At 46.1% G+C, this 16,045-nt stretch overlaps 1 protein-coding gene and 1 pseudogene across 5 annotated transcripts in view; one reads left to right on the forward strand and one right to left on the reverse strand.

Annotated features, from left to right (window-relative positions):
- The window catches only part of BAIAP2 (BAR/IMD domain containing adaptor protein 2), a 133,686-nt gene extending 123,082 nt beyond the window's left edge, over window positions 1-10,604 (reverse strand). For 2 of the 4 annotated variants that reach the window (XM_080993843.1, XM_080993845.1), the window contains exon 1: window positions 10,368-10,603. In XM_080993843.1, coding sequence (XP_080849969.1) covers window positions 10,368-10,445 — 78 coding nt within the window. In that variant the 5' untranslated portion in view covers window positions 10,446-10,603. Of the gene's footprint in view, window positions 1-10,367 lie in introns of all 4 variants that reach the window. The other 2 variants (XM_080993846.1, XM_080993844.1) reach the window with 2 other exon arrangements.
- LOC308470661 (cytochrome c pseudogene) overlaps window positions 1-16,045 on the forward strand; it is a 351,629-nt pseudogene that overhangs the window by 100,008 nt on the left and 235,576 nt on the right. The gene's annotated exons all lie outside the window — the stretch shown is intronic.

The raw sequence follows: 16,045 nt of genomic DNA on the forward strand, positions 1-16,045 counted from the left end.
TTTTAATTCCCTGACAAACATATGACATGAATGTGTGAATCTCATTCAGAAAAAAACTGGAATACCATCACATAAGAACTGGTAGCAAATTCCATCTTTACCATCTTTTGCAATTAGATAAACATAGCTTTTTAAGTCGTCATTAAACTTCAGAGAGCATACACTCTGGAGAAGAACACCAACTCCTCCTTATAGTTGCCTGTATTATCTTAAGAACCTTTTTTAAAGGAATTACATAAAGGACATAATTTGGCCAGAGCTGATTAACTGCTTTGGGTGAGAGATACACCGATGCTAGCAGAGGCAAATATGAGAATTAGTGTCCAACAATATGTGGAGGGCCACAGGTTCCCTACTTTCCAGTTTAAACAGATTTGAATTATTTATTTTTAAAGTAGCAGAACAGCTATAGCATGAGAAACAAAGACAAATCTCTATGCATATAATTGCTCACACACTAGGCAGAACAATGTAAGTCAAGACATCCTTTAGTTTGAATATTTGGCGGCAAATATATCAGGGTGCCATGGAACCATGGACACCAAACAAAGACACCAAACAAAATAATGGTCTTGAATGAGTTTCTCACATGCTCTATTTCATGGCTGGATGGCTATTCTTAGCTTTGAAGCGGAAATAAAATTGTGCCAAATCCTGGAGCCATTTGCCTTATTCTCCAAAAAAAACCCCCAACAACTGGAGTTCAGACAAAAGGTGTGGAACTATTACCTTATACCCCAAAACTTGCACATATTACGAGGTGCAATATTACAAAAGACTGGGGTTTGTTTTGATCTTCCTAACCAATATGGACTAAGAACGGAAAGTGTCTTTGCTTTTTATAATTATCATCTGCCATGTTACTGCACAGAATTCATCATCTTTTGTTGAAATCTGTTCCTGTACTTAACATGCATAAATAGCAGAAGAAGAAAGCAAACAGGACTTTCACACAGTAAGCCAAACCTGAGCATTTCAACAGCCCCCTATTATTGGCTGAAGTCCAATCACTGTGTTACAGTACAAACAAGTTCATGGGTTTGACCCTCAGTGCATTACACTCAATGTTCTATCAGCTATGTTTCAGGCATGCTGTAAACTTCCGAAGTGTATACGATCATGAACAGCAGATGGTTGTAGACATTGCCTTTCAAACTGTAACTCTGATGATTTCAGAGAAATATCAACAACTAGAAGAAAAAAAATGATGGAAGGATGCTGTTGATTCCAGCTCAGACCTCCCCTTCTTCTGTTAAGTATTTTGCTTAACCTTTTAACTTCCATTCTTAACTGTAACCAAAGCTACATAAGGGTAACTGTCCCTGCCTACATTCCCTGCCCAAACTGGCTCTGAGAAAGTGGGGAAAACCCAAAGAAAAGCATGCAAGAGGGAAGAGAGGGTGGGTCATTCCATCTGGCAAACAGAAAAGCTTGCACTGATGGAACAATGGTCAAAGTGCTACACTGAATTCCTCCCATGTACCGTATTTTTCGCTCCATAGGACGCACTTTTTCCCCTCCAAAAATGAAGGGGAAATGTGTGTGCGTCCTATGGAGCGAATGCAGGCTTTCGCTGAAGCCTGGAGAGCGAGAGGCATCGGTGCGCACCGACCCCTCTCGCTCTCCAGGCTTCAGGAAGCTATCCGCAAGCCTTGCAAGCCCAGTGGGAGTTCCCGCGGGCTCACAAGGCTTGCAGGCAGCAGCCTGCAGCCCCGGCGAGTGTCCGCAAGCCTTGCGCGCCCGGCAGGAGGTCCCGCCGAGCGCACGAGGCTTGGGGCAGCAGCCTGTCGCCCGAAGCACGGGGAGCCCTCCGGAGGGCTCCCCGTGCTTCGGGCGAGTGTCTGCAAGCCTTGCGCGCCCGGCAGGAGGTCCCGCCGAGCGCGCAAGGCTTGGGGCGGCAGCCTGTCGCCCGAAGCACGGGGAGCCCTCCGGAGGGCTCCCCGTGCTTCGGGCGAGTGTCTGCAAGCCTTGCGCGCCCGGCAGGAGGTCCCGCCGAGCGCGCGAGGCTTGGGGCGGCAGCCTGTCGCCCGAAGCACGGGGAGCCCTCCGGAGGGCTCCCCGTGCTTCGGGCGAGTGTCTGCAAGCCTTGCGCGCCCGGCAGGAGGTCCCGCCGAGCGCGCGAGGCTTGGGGCGGCAGCCTGTCGCCCGAAGCACGGGGAGCCCTCCGGAGGGCTCCCCGTGCTTCGGGCGAGTGTCTGCAAGCCTTGCGCGCCCGGCAGGAGGTCCCGCCGAGCGAGCGAGGCTTCGGGCGGCAGCTTGTCGCCCGAAGCACGGGGAGCCCTCCGGAGGGCTCCCCGTGCTTCGGGCGAGTGTCTGCAAGCCTTGCGTGCCCGGCAGGAGGTCCCGCCGAGCGCGCAAGGCTTGGGGCTGCAGCCTGTCGCCCGAAGCACGGGGAGCCCTCCGGAGGGCTCCCCGTGCTTCGGGCGAGTGTCTGCAAGCCTTGCGCGCCCGGCGGGAGGTCCCGCCGAGCGCGCAAGGCTTGGGGCTGCAGCCTGTCGCCCGAAGCACGGGGAGCCCTCCGGAGGGCTCCCCGTGCTTCGGGCGAGTGTCTGCAAGCCTTGCGCGCCCGGCGGGAGGTCCCGCCGAGCGCGCAAGGCTTGGGGCTGCAGCCTGTCGCCCGAAGCACGGGGAGCCCTCCGGAGGGCTCCCCGTGCTTCAGGCGAGTGTCTGCAAGCCTCGCGCGCCCGGTGGGAGGTCCCGCCGAGCACGCGAGGCTTGGGGCGGCAGCCGCGCCGGGGGGGAATAATTTTTTTTATTCATTTCCCCCCCCCCAAAAAAAACGAGGTGCGTCCTATGGGCCGGTGCGTCCTATAGAACGAAAAATACGGTACATTACATTACTCTGTAAAGTACCATGTATGGCTAATGACAGAGCAGAAGCAACAATTGCTATGTCCCCATCTTTAACAGCCTGCAAGAAACTAAAACTGAACATTGGGCTAAGGGAGAATATTTTGGATGGGTGTTACTGTATACCTAAATTGTAGAGTTGGAAGGTACCCTAAGAGTGATCTGGTCCAACCCCCTGCAATGCAGGAATCTCAGCTGAAGCATCCATGACAGATGGCCATCCAACCTCTGCTTAAAAACCTCCACGGAAGGAGAGTCAACCACCTCCCGAAGGAGTCCATGCCACTGTTGAGCAGTTCTTACTGTCAGAAAGTTCTTTCTGATGCTTAGCCAGAATCTCATTGCTTGTAATTTGGATCCATTGGTTTGGGTCCTAGGTTCTGGAGCAGGTGCTTGCTCCATCCTCCATGTGACAGCCCTTTAGATATTTGAAGATGACTATCATGTTTACCAGGCTAAACATACCCAACTCCCTCAACTGTTCCTCATAAGGTTTGGTTTCCAGACCCTTGATCATCTTGGTTGCCCTCCTCTGAATGCCCTTCCAGCTTGTCAATACCCTTCTTAAATTGTGGGGCCCAGTTTGGTGTCATCTGCAGATTTGATGAGCATCTGCTTAATACCATCATCAAAGTTGTTTATAAAGATGTTTGACAACAATAAGCTCAGGACAGAACCTTGTGGTATCCCCTGTGTCACTTTTTTCTAGGATGTTGAGGAACCATTAGTGAGCACTCTTTGGGTTCGGCCAGTTAACCAACTTCAAATCCACCTAACAGTTTGTGAAACCCATGCTTGGTCTTAGTAATGAGAGCATCCTTTTCTAAGTGTTCACAGACCGGCTTGTTAATTATCTGTTCTAGGACTTTTCCTGGTATCAATGTCAAGCTCACTGGTCGATAGTTACCTAGGCCTGGATCCTTTCAAACACTGCGAAAGATCCTTTCATATGTAGAACTAATCACTATACACAGTGCTACAAATTCATTAGCTTTACTTAATAGGTTAGAACCTTATTTGTGAAACCTGCTATCATTTCAACCACATCCAATTTAATTGTTCAGAAAAGAATCTTGAACACTGGAAGAGTGACGTGAATTCTCTGACAGCACAATACAGTGGGTCTTACTAAAATGTAAACATGCACAGGATTGAAGTCCCTGCAATCCAAGCCCAACAGAGATTGAAAGGTGATGGAGTTCTGCTTCCATACAATGGCCCTGCCTAGGTTTCCCTTTTTTATTATTTGTGGTAGAGAAGCTTTAGGCAATTCCCCCCCCCCCTCTGATCCCAGTACAAAGATATAATAAAGGGAGGCAAATAATTCTTAGAAATCTGCATCTGCCAAGTTAAATAATTCCAGTCCTTGCCAACACGGCAAGGACAAGAAAGATCACAATAGCCCTGTTCCTGAACTCCCAGAGAAATCGTTACCTTTGCTGCAAACATGCCATTAGCCCAGCTCTTCAAAAGACAACAACTTTAACAGCAGCGACTATAATTCAGAAGCAATGGCCCTCGGAGGCCCCGGTGTTTTATTATTTCAGAGGACGGGCCGAATCCAGTTTACTTGTTCAGCCACATTTCTCTTCCTGTTTGCTTAGCTTAAGCACTCACAATCTTCAAGTCACCCAACTTGCCCCAGCTCACTTATTAGGGCAATCTTTCAACAAGAGACCATTCATTCAGACCGCAAGTGAAGAGTCTGCCAACATGATCTCCAACACAAGCTTAACCGTTTTTTATGTAACTGCAACTAAAAATGTTTCAGCAAGCAACAGCAGGGGTTTGATTAAATTTAAAACATGTCCCCATTAAGGCACAAGAGAACAAAGAGGTGTTGCTTCAGAATTAGCCTGCTATACATTAGAAAATAATCATCCTGGCCACAAATGCCATTGTGAGCTGTTACAGACAGGGTTAGGAGAAGATCTATTTAATCATGTAACTGATCCACATTTACCCCCTTATATGTTTACTGAACCTTCTGAAACGTAATGGTGGGATATTTAAAACGCAGTCAAACCAACAACTCATGTTTTGCTAAATAAGGCACATGATAGGAGCTGAAGCTCACAAAGGTTTTTCTACAAACTTGCTAGAGCGGGAGGACATAGCTATATATTCTCCTCCCTCCCTGGGCAGTTTCATCTCTTTCCGCTCTGCCAGCAATGCGAGAGCATCTGCTAAGTCTGAGCTACACGTCCAGTCTACATTTTAAGATAGACTTAAGTGCGTCTTTGTAACCGAATTACCATTTTAAGCCTGCCTGAACAAAGCTGCTGTATCTGTTACTCTTCAACAAAGAACACTTGCACTGTGAGTAAATGTTATTTTTACTTTTTACAAGACTTGTTTGTGTAATTGTTGTTTTAAGGGGAAGAAAAGGGGGAAATCCAGTCTGCCTTAAAGCTTACTGGATTACCGGTACTTAAACTAGACTCCCTGGAAAAGGCCCTGATGTTGGGAAAGCTGAGGGCACAAGGAGAAGGGGACGACAGGACGAGATGGTTGAATAGTGTTCTCAAAACTACCAGCATGAGTTTGACCAAACTGCAGGAGGCAGTGGAAGACAGGAGTGCCTGGCGTGCTCTGGTCCATAGGGTCACGAAGAGTCGGACAGGACTAAACGACAACAAAAAAGGCTAAAAACTAACCTATCTAAGCTTCCCTTTTAAGATGCAAAGGGATGGCACCCTGTTGAACTCGCAAATGTGAGGAAGGAAGGGTAACATCTAATAAATATATCTTTCCTAGCATCTATTCACACCCCAACAGTAATAAGTATTGCATAGTGTCTCCCGTATTCTCCTCTTGTACAGAATGCCTCACCTACATCTCTTCTACTAATAACTGGCCATGCAAACTAACTGGGAATCCAAGGCTATGCACACATCATGTAGTATTGCATCAAGAGACCCACTGGTGCAGTATAATGAATAAGTCTGATTTGGAAAATCCCTAGTTCAAATCTTGTTCTTGGGTAAACATCTCTTAAACTCAGCTTTTACCCACCAGCAATTTGTGACTTATAGTATTGGCCTACTGTACACTTGCCAAGAATTATGCAGCTATGACAAACAGGTCTAAATGCTTTAAACACACTTTACAAATGCTAAATTGCCATCTATCATCATTAACACAGGGATACACCCAAAGGTAACATCCACTGAAGTTGTTTTGAAAATTAGTTGCCCATGAAAGGTAGCCAAGAGGAAATGCGTTGTAAGAGGACAGAAACCACGGACAACAATGAGGTCACTTGTGAAGATGTGTTCATAAAGCTAGAGAAATTAATGAACAAGTGGTAACTAAAGAGAGCTCCTTCCAGCATGTCCATGCTCTGTGTAGCTCAGAGAATATCTGTGGTATTTGCATAGCCTTACCCCTATTCCTAGTTGTCGTAGGCATTGCCATAATGCTTACCTCTCTTCTGTCCATCTACCATATACCATGTAGTTGTCTACAGCTGTTTTTAATAAACATTACTACATAAATACATTTGTGTTTGGTTTGCAACTGGGTCTCTCAGCTCCAGGCTCAACACTACCAGTGCTGACAATACAATTGAATTATCACAACTATTGCCATGGAGTGTGAAGTGACCAGATCCTACCAATGAAAACAACTTGTGAAATGCATAATGTTTTTCAGCAGAAACTACACTAGTCAGGTGTAATGACACACTTTGGTTGCTAGTATTAAAAAAGGACAGCATGTGGATGGTTGTTAACAGTACTTGTGCCGGGAGACAATCATTTTGAAGTTTACAGCAAGCATATCCAACTAATTTTTCCTATAATTAAAGAAGGATTCTTGACTCTTCAAGATACAGATGTGGCAGCCTAGTATTAGATAGATTTGAGTTAAGAACAAACACAATATTCTGTACTTGGCAAGTGAGGCAGAAACACCCCTCTTTTGCCTCACTAGCTGCAAAGTAGCAGTGACACATAATTGTGCTGCTGTTCCAGACTCCTAAACAAACAAAGGGTTCATACCAAATATCACACAGAGCTCTCTGTAGCTAGACCGACCCCAGTAAGCCAGGGATGGAGAATCTGTGACCCTTCAGGTGTTGGTGGACTTCAACACCCATCATCCCCAACCATTGGCCATGCTAGCTGGGGCTAATGGGATATGGAGGGTCATAGGTCCACCCCCTCCATCATCTCCAATGTAAGCCATTGGCATATCCCATAGCTATCATCAGACTTTATGGACGAGGGGATGTATATACCGCACGCCTATGGCTGTAAAAGTAGAATTTCATCCCATCCGAAGAGCTGCTTAGGTCCATGCATTGGCCACTCTTCTTTGAACAGTTTCCATATCACAAACAGCTTTTGAAATTCCCGCCCCCACCCCCAGTTTCAAAAGCACTTTGCCATGCAGCTTGGGACAGTCTGAGAGGATTACTTCCATGGCTGTTTGGATCCTGATTAATCTATGAAACAAAGAAATTTATCAGCCCGCTCATAACAATAATAATGCGCGAGGGGAAGGGGAAAATGAGTGGGAGATGGATTCGCTCTCTCATCAAATAAATAATTTTCAATGGCTAAGGATGGCTCTCATATATCAAGCAATGCACAAAGGCGGGGCACAAGAGAGAGAAAAATGACAAGAAAGGCAGCTTTAAGACATCCTGCAAGGTTAAATGGTGCGAGCCTAATAATTGAGGCACTTCATGCTTTTCACAGATAACTTAATGTTGTAATCATTTAAAGAGAGGAACAGAGACTGCAGAGACTGACCCCAGACAATAGTGCAACTGGCTCTAGTTTAATGCATGAAAGCCCGCATTACATTCTCAAGTTAGCAAGACTTTATTAAGAGTTGCTCATAAGGCCTAGTGGAGCAGAACCATTTTAATTTACCCTCTTTCTTACAGCAGAAGAATATTTTCAGTTAGCTGTCAAACTCAAAAGATAGGGAGAGGGGAAATATTTCAGAGCTTCACTAATCCCCAACAGAACCACAGCCATAGAACTAATTACGGTCCTAACAATAAGGTTGCTTGTGGAAGTGTGCCTAACTTAAAAACAAAGGCCAAGGGTATTTCAAAGCATATAAAAATTGGCCCAAATTAGCCACTCTCAAGACAAACATGGAATCTGATATAGGTCAGCTTCAGCCCCCCTTTGAGCCTTTATGACAAAACGGAAACTGCTCCATTGACTCTGGGTGCCATTGGGAGCAAGGGGACAGGAACAAATATTTACATGAGAAATTCCAATACTTTGTGCTCCATGCGCAACACAGGAGGTGCACTTCTTGTTCCAGGTGATATGAAGCCAGAAGCACTACATCAACACCACCATCTGTACACATAGGTGACAATTGCTGCATCTGAAATATGTGCAGGTGGAAGAACATTTACGTGTGACATAGGCATTGGGGAAATCAGGCTTGCACTGTGTAACAGCACCTCTATTTTATTTTATTTTAAAAAACAGAACACCATGTACATATGCCTTGGGACAGCAGATTTTGAACAACTGCCCAGAAATTATCAAGTAACTGGTGTGTGTTTACTGAGGAACACGTGCTTTTGAATGGCATGATATTTAACTAGATATTATCCCAGCATAAATGAACATAATATTGGCCAATTTTGTATGACAATATCTGAAAATAACACACACAGAGACACATATACATACGTTAAGGGCCTCTATCAATCCAGGGCCCCTTTAACTCAAGCAGTGTTTTTTTTCTATTGTTCATTTACTTAAATAGACTCAAACATGTTATATGAGCCAGGAGATTAAATCTTAGGATAAAAAGGAAAGTGTGACATTATTAAAAGCAAGAAACAGTTTATTTAGGTACCACCTTCCTCCATCTAATATACCACGCTGATTTGACCTAGCAGAGAAGTAGTTTAGCAAATGAACATTTATAATTAAAACTATTCAACAGAAGCCTTAGAATATCTACTTAGAAAGCCATGAACAGCTGCAAAGAACTCCAAGACTCCAAATTCAGAAGAACCCAACAGTTTCAGAGTTAAAGACACGCTAGCAAATCGATGGATCTCTCTAGAATTAATGGAAAGATCATGTCTGAAGATGCCCTTAAAATTTTTAAGCCGTACAAAACACATATACCTGTACGCAGGGGAAGATAATCCTGATTTCTTATCCATTCTCATCTATTCTCTTTCCTCTGTTACAGGCTGCAATCCTGCGCACATTTACCTTGGCATGACTAACATTGAAATGAGTAGGACCGACTTCCAAGTAAGTCAAGGATTGTGTATAGGATTATTTTGTGAATTATCCTTTGTGAATTACCCTTGCCCAGGATAGGAACTGCCCAGAATCTAGTATAGGAGACCAGGTTTACATATAAGAGAAAAAAGTTAATTCTTTTTTTTAAAAAAAAAGACTCCTACACACAAGTCACCTGTCAGCTCTGCCCTTACATAAGACATCTTCCTATACCCATTTTAGAACAAAACCAATTTGTTTCCCCTATTTAGAAAGCAAGAAGGGGGGGGGATAGGCCAAACATGATAGCATGGGAGGGAAGGAACCTTATTTAAAAATGAATAAACAGTACTTTCATAATAATATCTGACAAAGAGAAAGCAAATTACTGCTTCAGGCCAATCTAACTAGCATTAGCCAGTCGGAATAATTAATAAGTTAAGATACTGGTATTTGCCCTACAAACAGGGATTCTTTTGAAACAAATCCAGTACTGTACTAAAAACAAACTCATTTTGAAAAAAAGGGGGTTAGGAGAAAAGCTGCTGGTTTGCTTTTTTGTTTTTGCTTTTTTGTTTTTGTTTTTTAATAAATGACTCTCCTATTTGGGGCTCTTTTTCTCCGGAGAAGTGTACAACACACACTTCTCACCAAGTGCTTTACAAAACTCTCTCGCCTTAGGAAGTATGATATTCTAGCCATCTCCACCTTATAACCTCAGAGGAAAGCAGTATTAAATTAAGGAGTTCGGAACAGGATTGGGGCGGCGGGAGAGGGAGCTTCCCGTAGTTACAAAACGATCAGTATAAAGAGGACTATCTCGACACTTGGACGGATAGAGGAGAAGGCAACCAAGGCACTCTTGTTATGCAAGCCAGGTGTTTTAAAATCATTTGTTTCCAGGGCAAAAAGGGGGGGGGCGCTCAGAACCACCCGGTGCATCCCCAGGATAAATGAAATAACTAGAAATCCGATTGGGGGTGGGGAAAGAGAGAGAAGAGAAATGTAGGTGAGAAGAGGGAGGAAGCGAGGAAAGCTACAAAATCTTGCAACAGGTGAGTGCCACTCGGCAAGGCACACAAAGCAAAGCTGGCATGCAGCGCCGGCCCCGCTACCAGCCAGCGGCAGGGGGAAGGTGTGCGGAAAACGGGGAGTCCCGGTGCAGCTGAAGGGGGAGTAGGAGAGGGAAAGGAAGAGGCTCGGAAGATGAAAGGCTGCTCCAGAAGCAAACAGTGCAGTGCAACGGAATGCAACGCTGACCTCCCCCGCACCCCCCGAGAGCTCCGGACGCTCGGATCTTACCTTGTAGACATTCTCGGTGATCCGATGCACCTCCTCCGAGCGCGACATGACGGTGCCGGGGGCTCCGGGAAGCACCATAGACCAAGGCAGGGGGCGCAGAGCTCAAGCCGAGAGCAGCGCGGGAGAAACCGGGAACGCTGCAGCTAAGATCCCGAGTACGTTGCAGCGCGGCAGGGAAAGGCGCCGACGCTTTTATACCGCCTCCCAGCAGCCAGGCTCATCCCACGGCAAGCCGCCTCCGCCTCCGCCCGCCCCCGGCCCCGCCTGCTCTTGTATTGCTCTGCCCTGGCGGCAGCCTCTAGGAGCGCAGCCTGGGGAAGGCGGGGAATGGGGAAGGAAGGCGGGTGGTGAGTGGGAGCGAGAGGCAGGACTGGGGCAGCGAAGGGGCCGCGGGGAAGGACGGGCGGGAATCGCGGCTGCCGGTTGTTGCTGGCGCAAAGCACACACATTCAGCCACGCATTGCCTGCATCCAGGACAACAGCCGTCTGCTTCCCAGTCCACGCATGTCGGCGTGTCGTCGTCCCCGCCCGCTTCTAACCCAGCAGAGAGAAGGGCAACTCTGCCCTCACGCGCGATGCCTCACTCAGACAGGCGCCCACCCACACGTGGGCGAGGAAGGGACAGGAGAGAGGAGAAGCTGGCTCTGCCCCGACGCCCCCGCGCACTTACTTAATGGAGAAAGCAATGTTTACGGTCAGGTTATGTACTCGGACCACCTCAGAGAGGCACGCCAGCACTTAACTCGCTTTCTTCCCCTACCCCACCCCAACTCTCTTTCTCTCGCATGTGTTCACACATGGCGGCGGCGGCAGCAGCCATTGTTTTCTGCCAGCCCCCGCCGGCTTCCAGGTACACTGCTAAGGACCGATCCGCGGAGAAATTAAAGACAATGAAAGGGACGGGGGGGGGGGAGAGAGACAAGGATTACAGATCACACACATTCCTCAGCGAATACAAAGGACACGGGATGGCGCCCACCTTCCGGGCGGCGGTGGCAGGCAGGCAGGCAGCCCCCCACCCACGTTCACCATAGTCTCCTCCTGCTTCGAATACCTCTTCACCCAGACAGCATAGGCTTAGGTGAGCTGTAGGCACGCGCTACCTTTTACCACGACCTCCTAGGCAGAAAGAGGGCTTAATTAGTAACCCCTGCGCATAAGGAGGACTTAATTACTACCCCTTGCACATAAAGAGGACGATTTAATTTGAAACAGGGCTCAGCAGGGTTGAGTCCTCCCCTCCCCAAGGTAATAATATTGAACAACAATAGTTCTCTTTACATGTGCAGAGAGTTTCTCCCTCCTGAGTAGCACATATTTTCTACAACACCAGTGGTTAGGGTTAAAAGGCATAATTTAAAAGGCCAAGACCACATAACACCGGTCTTGAAAGGCCTACACTGGCTCCCAGTACGTTTCCAAGTACAGTTCAAAGTGTTGGTGCTGACCTTTAACGCCCTAAATGGCCTCGGTCCAGTATACCTGAAGGAGCATCTCCACCCCCATCATTCAGCCCGGACACTGAGGTCCAACGCCTAGGGCCTTATGGCGGTTCTCTCACTGCGAGAAGTGAGGTTACAGGGAACTAGGCACAGGGCCTTCTCAGTAGTGGCACCCACGCTGTGGAACATCCTCCCATCAGGAAATAAACAACCATCTGACATTTAGAAGACATCTGAAGGCAGCCCTGTTTAGGGAAGTTTTTAATGACTGATGTTTTAATGTATTTATAATCTTTTGTTGGAAGCCTTCCCCCAACCCCTCTTTAGAAATTAAGCTGCACACTCTGCAAGAAGGGGGAGAAACAACTTCGTACTAGCACCTCTCCTTTATGCACACAGGTGCATTTATTAGACCACAGGTGAATGAACCTGCCCAATCAGTGATGGGTCATAGCTCAATAGCACAGCATCTGTTTTGCTTGCAAAAGGTCTCAAGCTCAATCCTTGGCAGTTCCAGGTAGGAATATTGCTCCTTGTCTGAAATCCTGAAGAGTGGTTGCCAATCAATGTATATAACACAGAGCTAAATGACAAATAGACTGACCCAGCATAAGTTAGTTTCCGGTGTTCCTAAATCACAGCTATAGCCACCATAGCACTGCCGTTGCTCTGCTGTACAAACAATGCGAATGTATTAATCTTTCACAAGCAAAGCAATATGCTGTGTTACCAACACTATCACCCATACACCTGAACATGAATCCACCACACGTACCATATGTATGTTTCACAAATACAAACACAATACCCAACAGTTCTAACAAGTTATTTGGGTTACAGGTAGGTAGCCATGTTGGTCTGCCATAGTCGAAACAAAATAAAAAAATTCCTTCCAGTAGCACCTTAGAGACCAACTAAGTTTGTTATTGGTATGAGCTTTCATGTGCATGCACACTTCTTCAGATACGTTATTTGGGATGTGCTTATTAGACTTATTTCTCCTTTCTCCAGGCTTTCAAATGTTGACAATTCAGGAGGTGTAATCTGCATCTGATCTGGCTGCTTTGCTGTAGCCTCGTTATGGGTTAAAAATCTATGCACCTTAATGCCGGCATCTTCTTCGAGCTGCGGGTTAGATTTTCACATGCAACCTCACTAACACCACCCCCGCTCCTTGGGAAGGCACCGCTGTAAATGTTACTTCCTCTCTTCCTTAATAATTATTTGATAGGCTGTGAAATTGTTGGCATTTAAAGCACTGTCAGAGCTCCTTGTGAAATAAATAAGACAGGCCTGGGTGTAGACTTTGTACAAATACAAATGTACTTCTCTCAACATCACTTGTGATAAATTCACATTTGAAATGCACAGAGGAAGACTCAAATTTGGTCAGGACTTCCTTTACAACTAGTCTACAGAGTTCTGCTGAAACTCAGTCTGGTTTACACATTCCTTCCTTTATCAGAAACTGCCCCCACTAATCAAAAATAGCAAAATGCAACTTTGCTACATACAATCTGAGTATGTCCGTAGATCCATGTCACTAGAGCCCTAAGTAACATCAGTGATCAAGAGCACTTTTTACAGTACTCTATTGTCAACACTGGGACGTGGGTGGCGCTGTGGGTTAAACCACTGAGCCTAGGGCTTGCCGATCTGAAGTAAAGCGGTTCGAATCCCCGCGACGGGGTGAGCTCCCGTTGCTCGGTCCCTACTCCTGCCAACCTAGCAGTTCGAAAGCACGTCAAAGTGCAAGTATATAAATAGGTACCGCTCCAGTGGGAAGGTAAACGGCGTTTCTGTGTGCTGCTCTGGTTCACCAGAAGCGGCTTAGTCATGCTGGCCACATGACCCGGAAGCTGTACGCCGGCTCCCTCGGCCAGTAAAGCGAGATGAGCGCCGCAACCCCAGAGTCGGTCACGACTGGACCTAATGGTCAGGGGTCCCTTTACCTTTTTATTGTCAACACCTTACTGAGGACAGATCCAAACTATACATTTACAGTGGTACCTCAGGTTAAGCACTTAATTCATTCCAGAGGTCCGTACTTAACCTGAAACTGTTCTTAACCTGAAGCAACACTTTAGCTAATGGGGCCTTCTGCTGCCGCCGCGCCGCCAGAGCCCGATTTCTGTTCTTATCCTGAAGCAAAGTTCTTAACCTGAAGCGCTATTTCTAGGTTAGCGGAGTGTGTAACCTGAAGCGTATGTAACCTGAGGTACCACTGTATATCACATCCAGCACACATTTAAAGCACATTACTTCCCCCAAATAATCCTGAGAACTATAATTTGTCCAGGATGCTGGGAATTACAACTCTGTGAGGGAGTAACTACAGTTCCTAGGATTCTTTGGGGGGAAGTCATGTGCTTTAAACGTGCGTTGAAAGTGTTTTAAATGTACAGTGGGCAGCACCGCACATTCAGTAGTTTGACAAACAGACAGATTGATGCTACCTCTACCAGTGGCAGCTGGTAGATTTTGGCACTGGTGGGCAAATGGCTATTTTCCAATACAATATTGTGAGCATTCTCTGGCAAGCTAGGCATCTCTGATCCAGTTCAATGGAAACTTCCCAGTGGGTCTTGCTCAGCATGGATATTTTATATCCTTCTTCAGAATTGGAGGCAGAAGTGGTCTACCTATAATTTCTAAATCACACATGGTTAACAAACCTGAGAGTTAAAAAAAAAAACCCTTGGGTATGTTAATTATCCTTTTGCTTTTGGAAGAGGTTGTTTAGGCTAAAGGTGGAAACAAACCTTCTTTATTTTATCCATCAGATCCTACCAGACAGATGCAAAAAAATACCCTAAGAATTAAATAATTATGAGCTCAGGAATTTGTTTTGAGTATCAGAACTGAAATGAGTTCACAGTACATCTGGCAAAAAAATCCACCTCTATTACCCCTTTCCCACTCTCCACCTTCCAGTTTTCCTTATTTCAGTAGTATAGTTGGGGAGCAATCCACTTTTTTGCTGCCATTGTTAAACAACTGGGAGATAGAAATCCTTGCTGATCTACTTTAAATCACCCAGATTTAAATCTACCAGTAAATTCCAGTGTACCTTCTGCCACACAGCCCTGCCTTACGTAGGTCATTAAGGAACATCATAACCTGTCCTTTTAAAATTGAAAACTGATTCTCAGGATGTTAACAAATAAGGACAATGAAAACAGGGCATTTGAACGTTAGAAAGAATGTACATTTGGAAAAATATTTTCCCCCTCTTTTAAACAGACTTCTGAGAGTCCAGACCACTAGCAGCTAAATATGACTATTACGGTGAGACTTTGAGGGGTGATTAGCACATCCTTAAGAACATAAGCATGGCCTAGCTGAATCAGACTGAAGGTCCATCTAGATTAGATCACCATCTGGCCAATATTTTACAGGCCTGCTTGGTTTTCACAGCGTTGAGGTTAGCACTCCCGGATGGTTAAGTCCACTCGAATTAGTCTATGGGGTACGGCGCTCATCTGCACTTTTAGACTGAGGGGGCCAGTGTTTGTCCGCAGACAGCTTTCCGAGCTATGTGGCCAGTATGACTAAACGACTTCTGGCACAATTGGACACCATGACAGAGGCCAGAGTGCATGGAAACACCGTTTACCTTCCCGCTGCAGTGGTACCTATTTATCTACTTGTGCTGGTATGTTTTTGAACTGCTAGGTGGGTAGGAGCTGGGACAAAGCAACAGGAGCTCATCTGAACCAGGCAATGAAGAACCAGTAAACTTGAGTCAGCCCTGGTCCAGGTAATGTCTCTTACAGTTGCCCTGCCAGCAATAGCATTGCCATGCTGCTATACAATAATAATAATTTCTAAAATAATATTATTATCCCTTGGGGGAAGGGCTGTGGCTCTGTGCTTTGCATGCAGAAATTCCCAGATTTAATTCCTGGCATCTCAAGTTGGGGCTGGAAATATCCTTTGTCTATACCCACGGAGAGCTACGGACAGTCAGTATAGACAATACTGACAAAAACATAGCTTCCTATGTTTCTAATAGAGTCCTAATGGTGAACTGAGTCTGGACAGTCCTCTCCACCAGCAGAACATGATTTCAGGTTTTTATGTGGGTGGAGGGAGGGATTTTTGTGGGAATGCGGCACCCAAACTGGTGACTGGGAGTGGCCGCCAAGACCATATTACAGTGGTACCTTGGGTTAAGAACTTAATTCATTCTGGAGGTCCGTTCTTAACCTGAAACTGTTCTTAACCTGAGGCAGC

Source organism: Podarcis pityusensis (genome assembly GCF_964106645.2).
Source record: "Podarcis pityusensis genome assembly, chromosome: 2".
Classification (NCBI taxonomy): Eukaryota; Metazoa; Chordata; class Lepidosauria; order Squamata; family Lacertidae; genus Podarcis; species Podarcis pityusensis.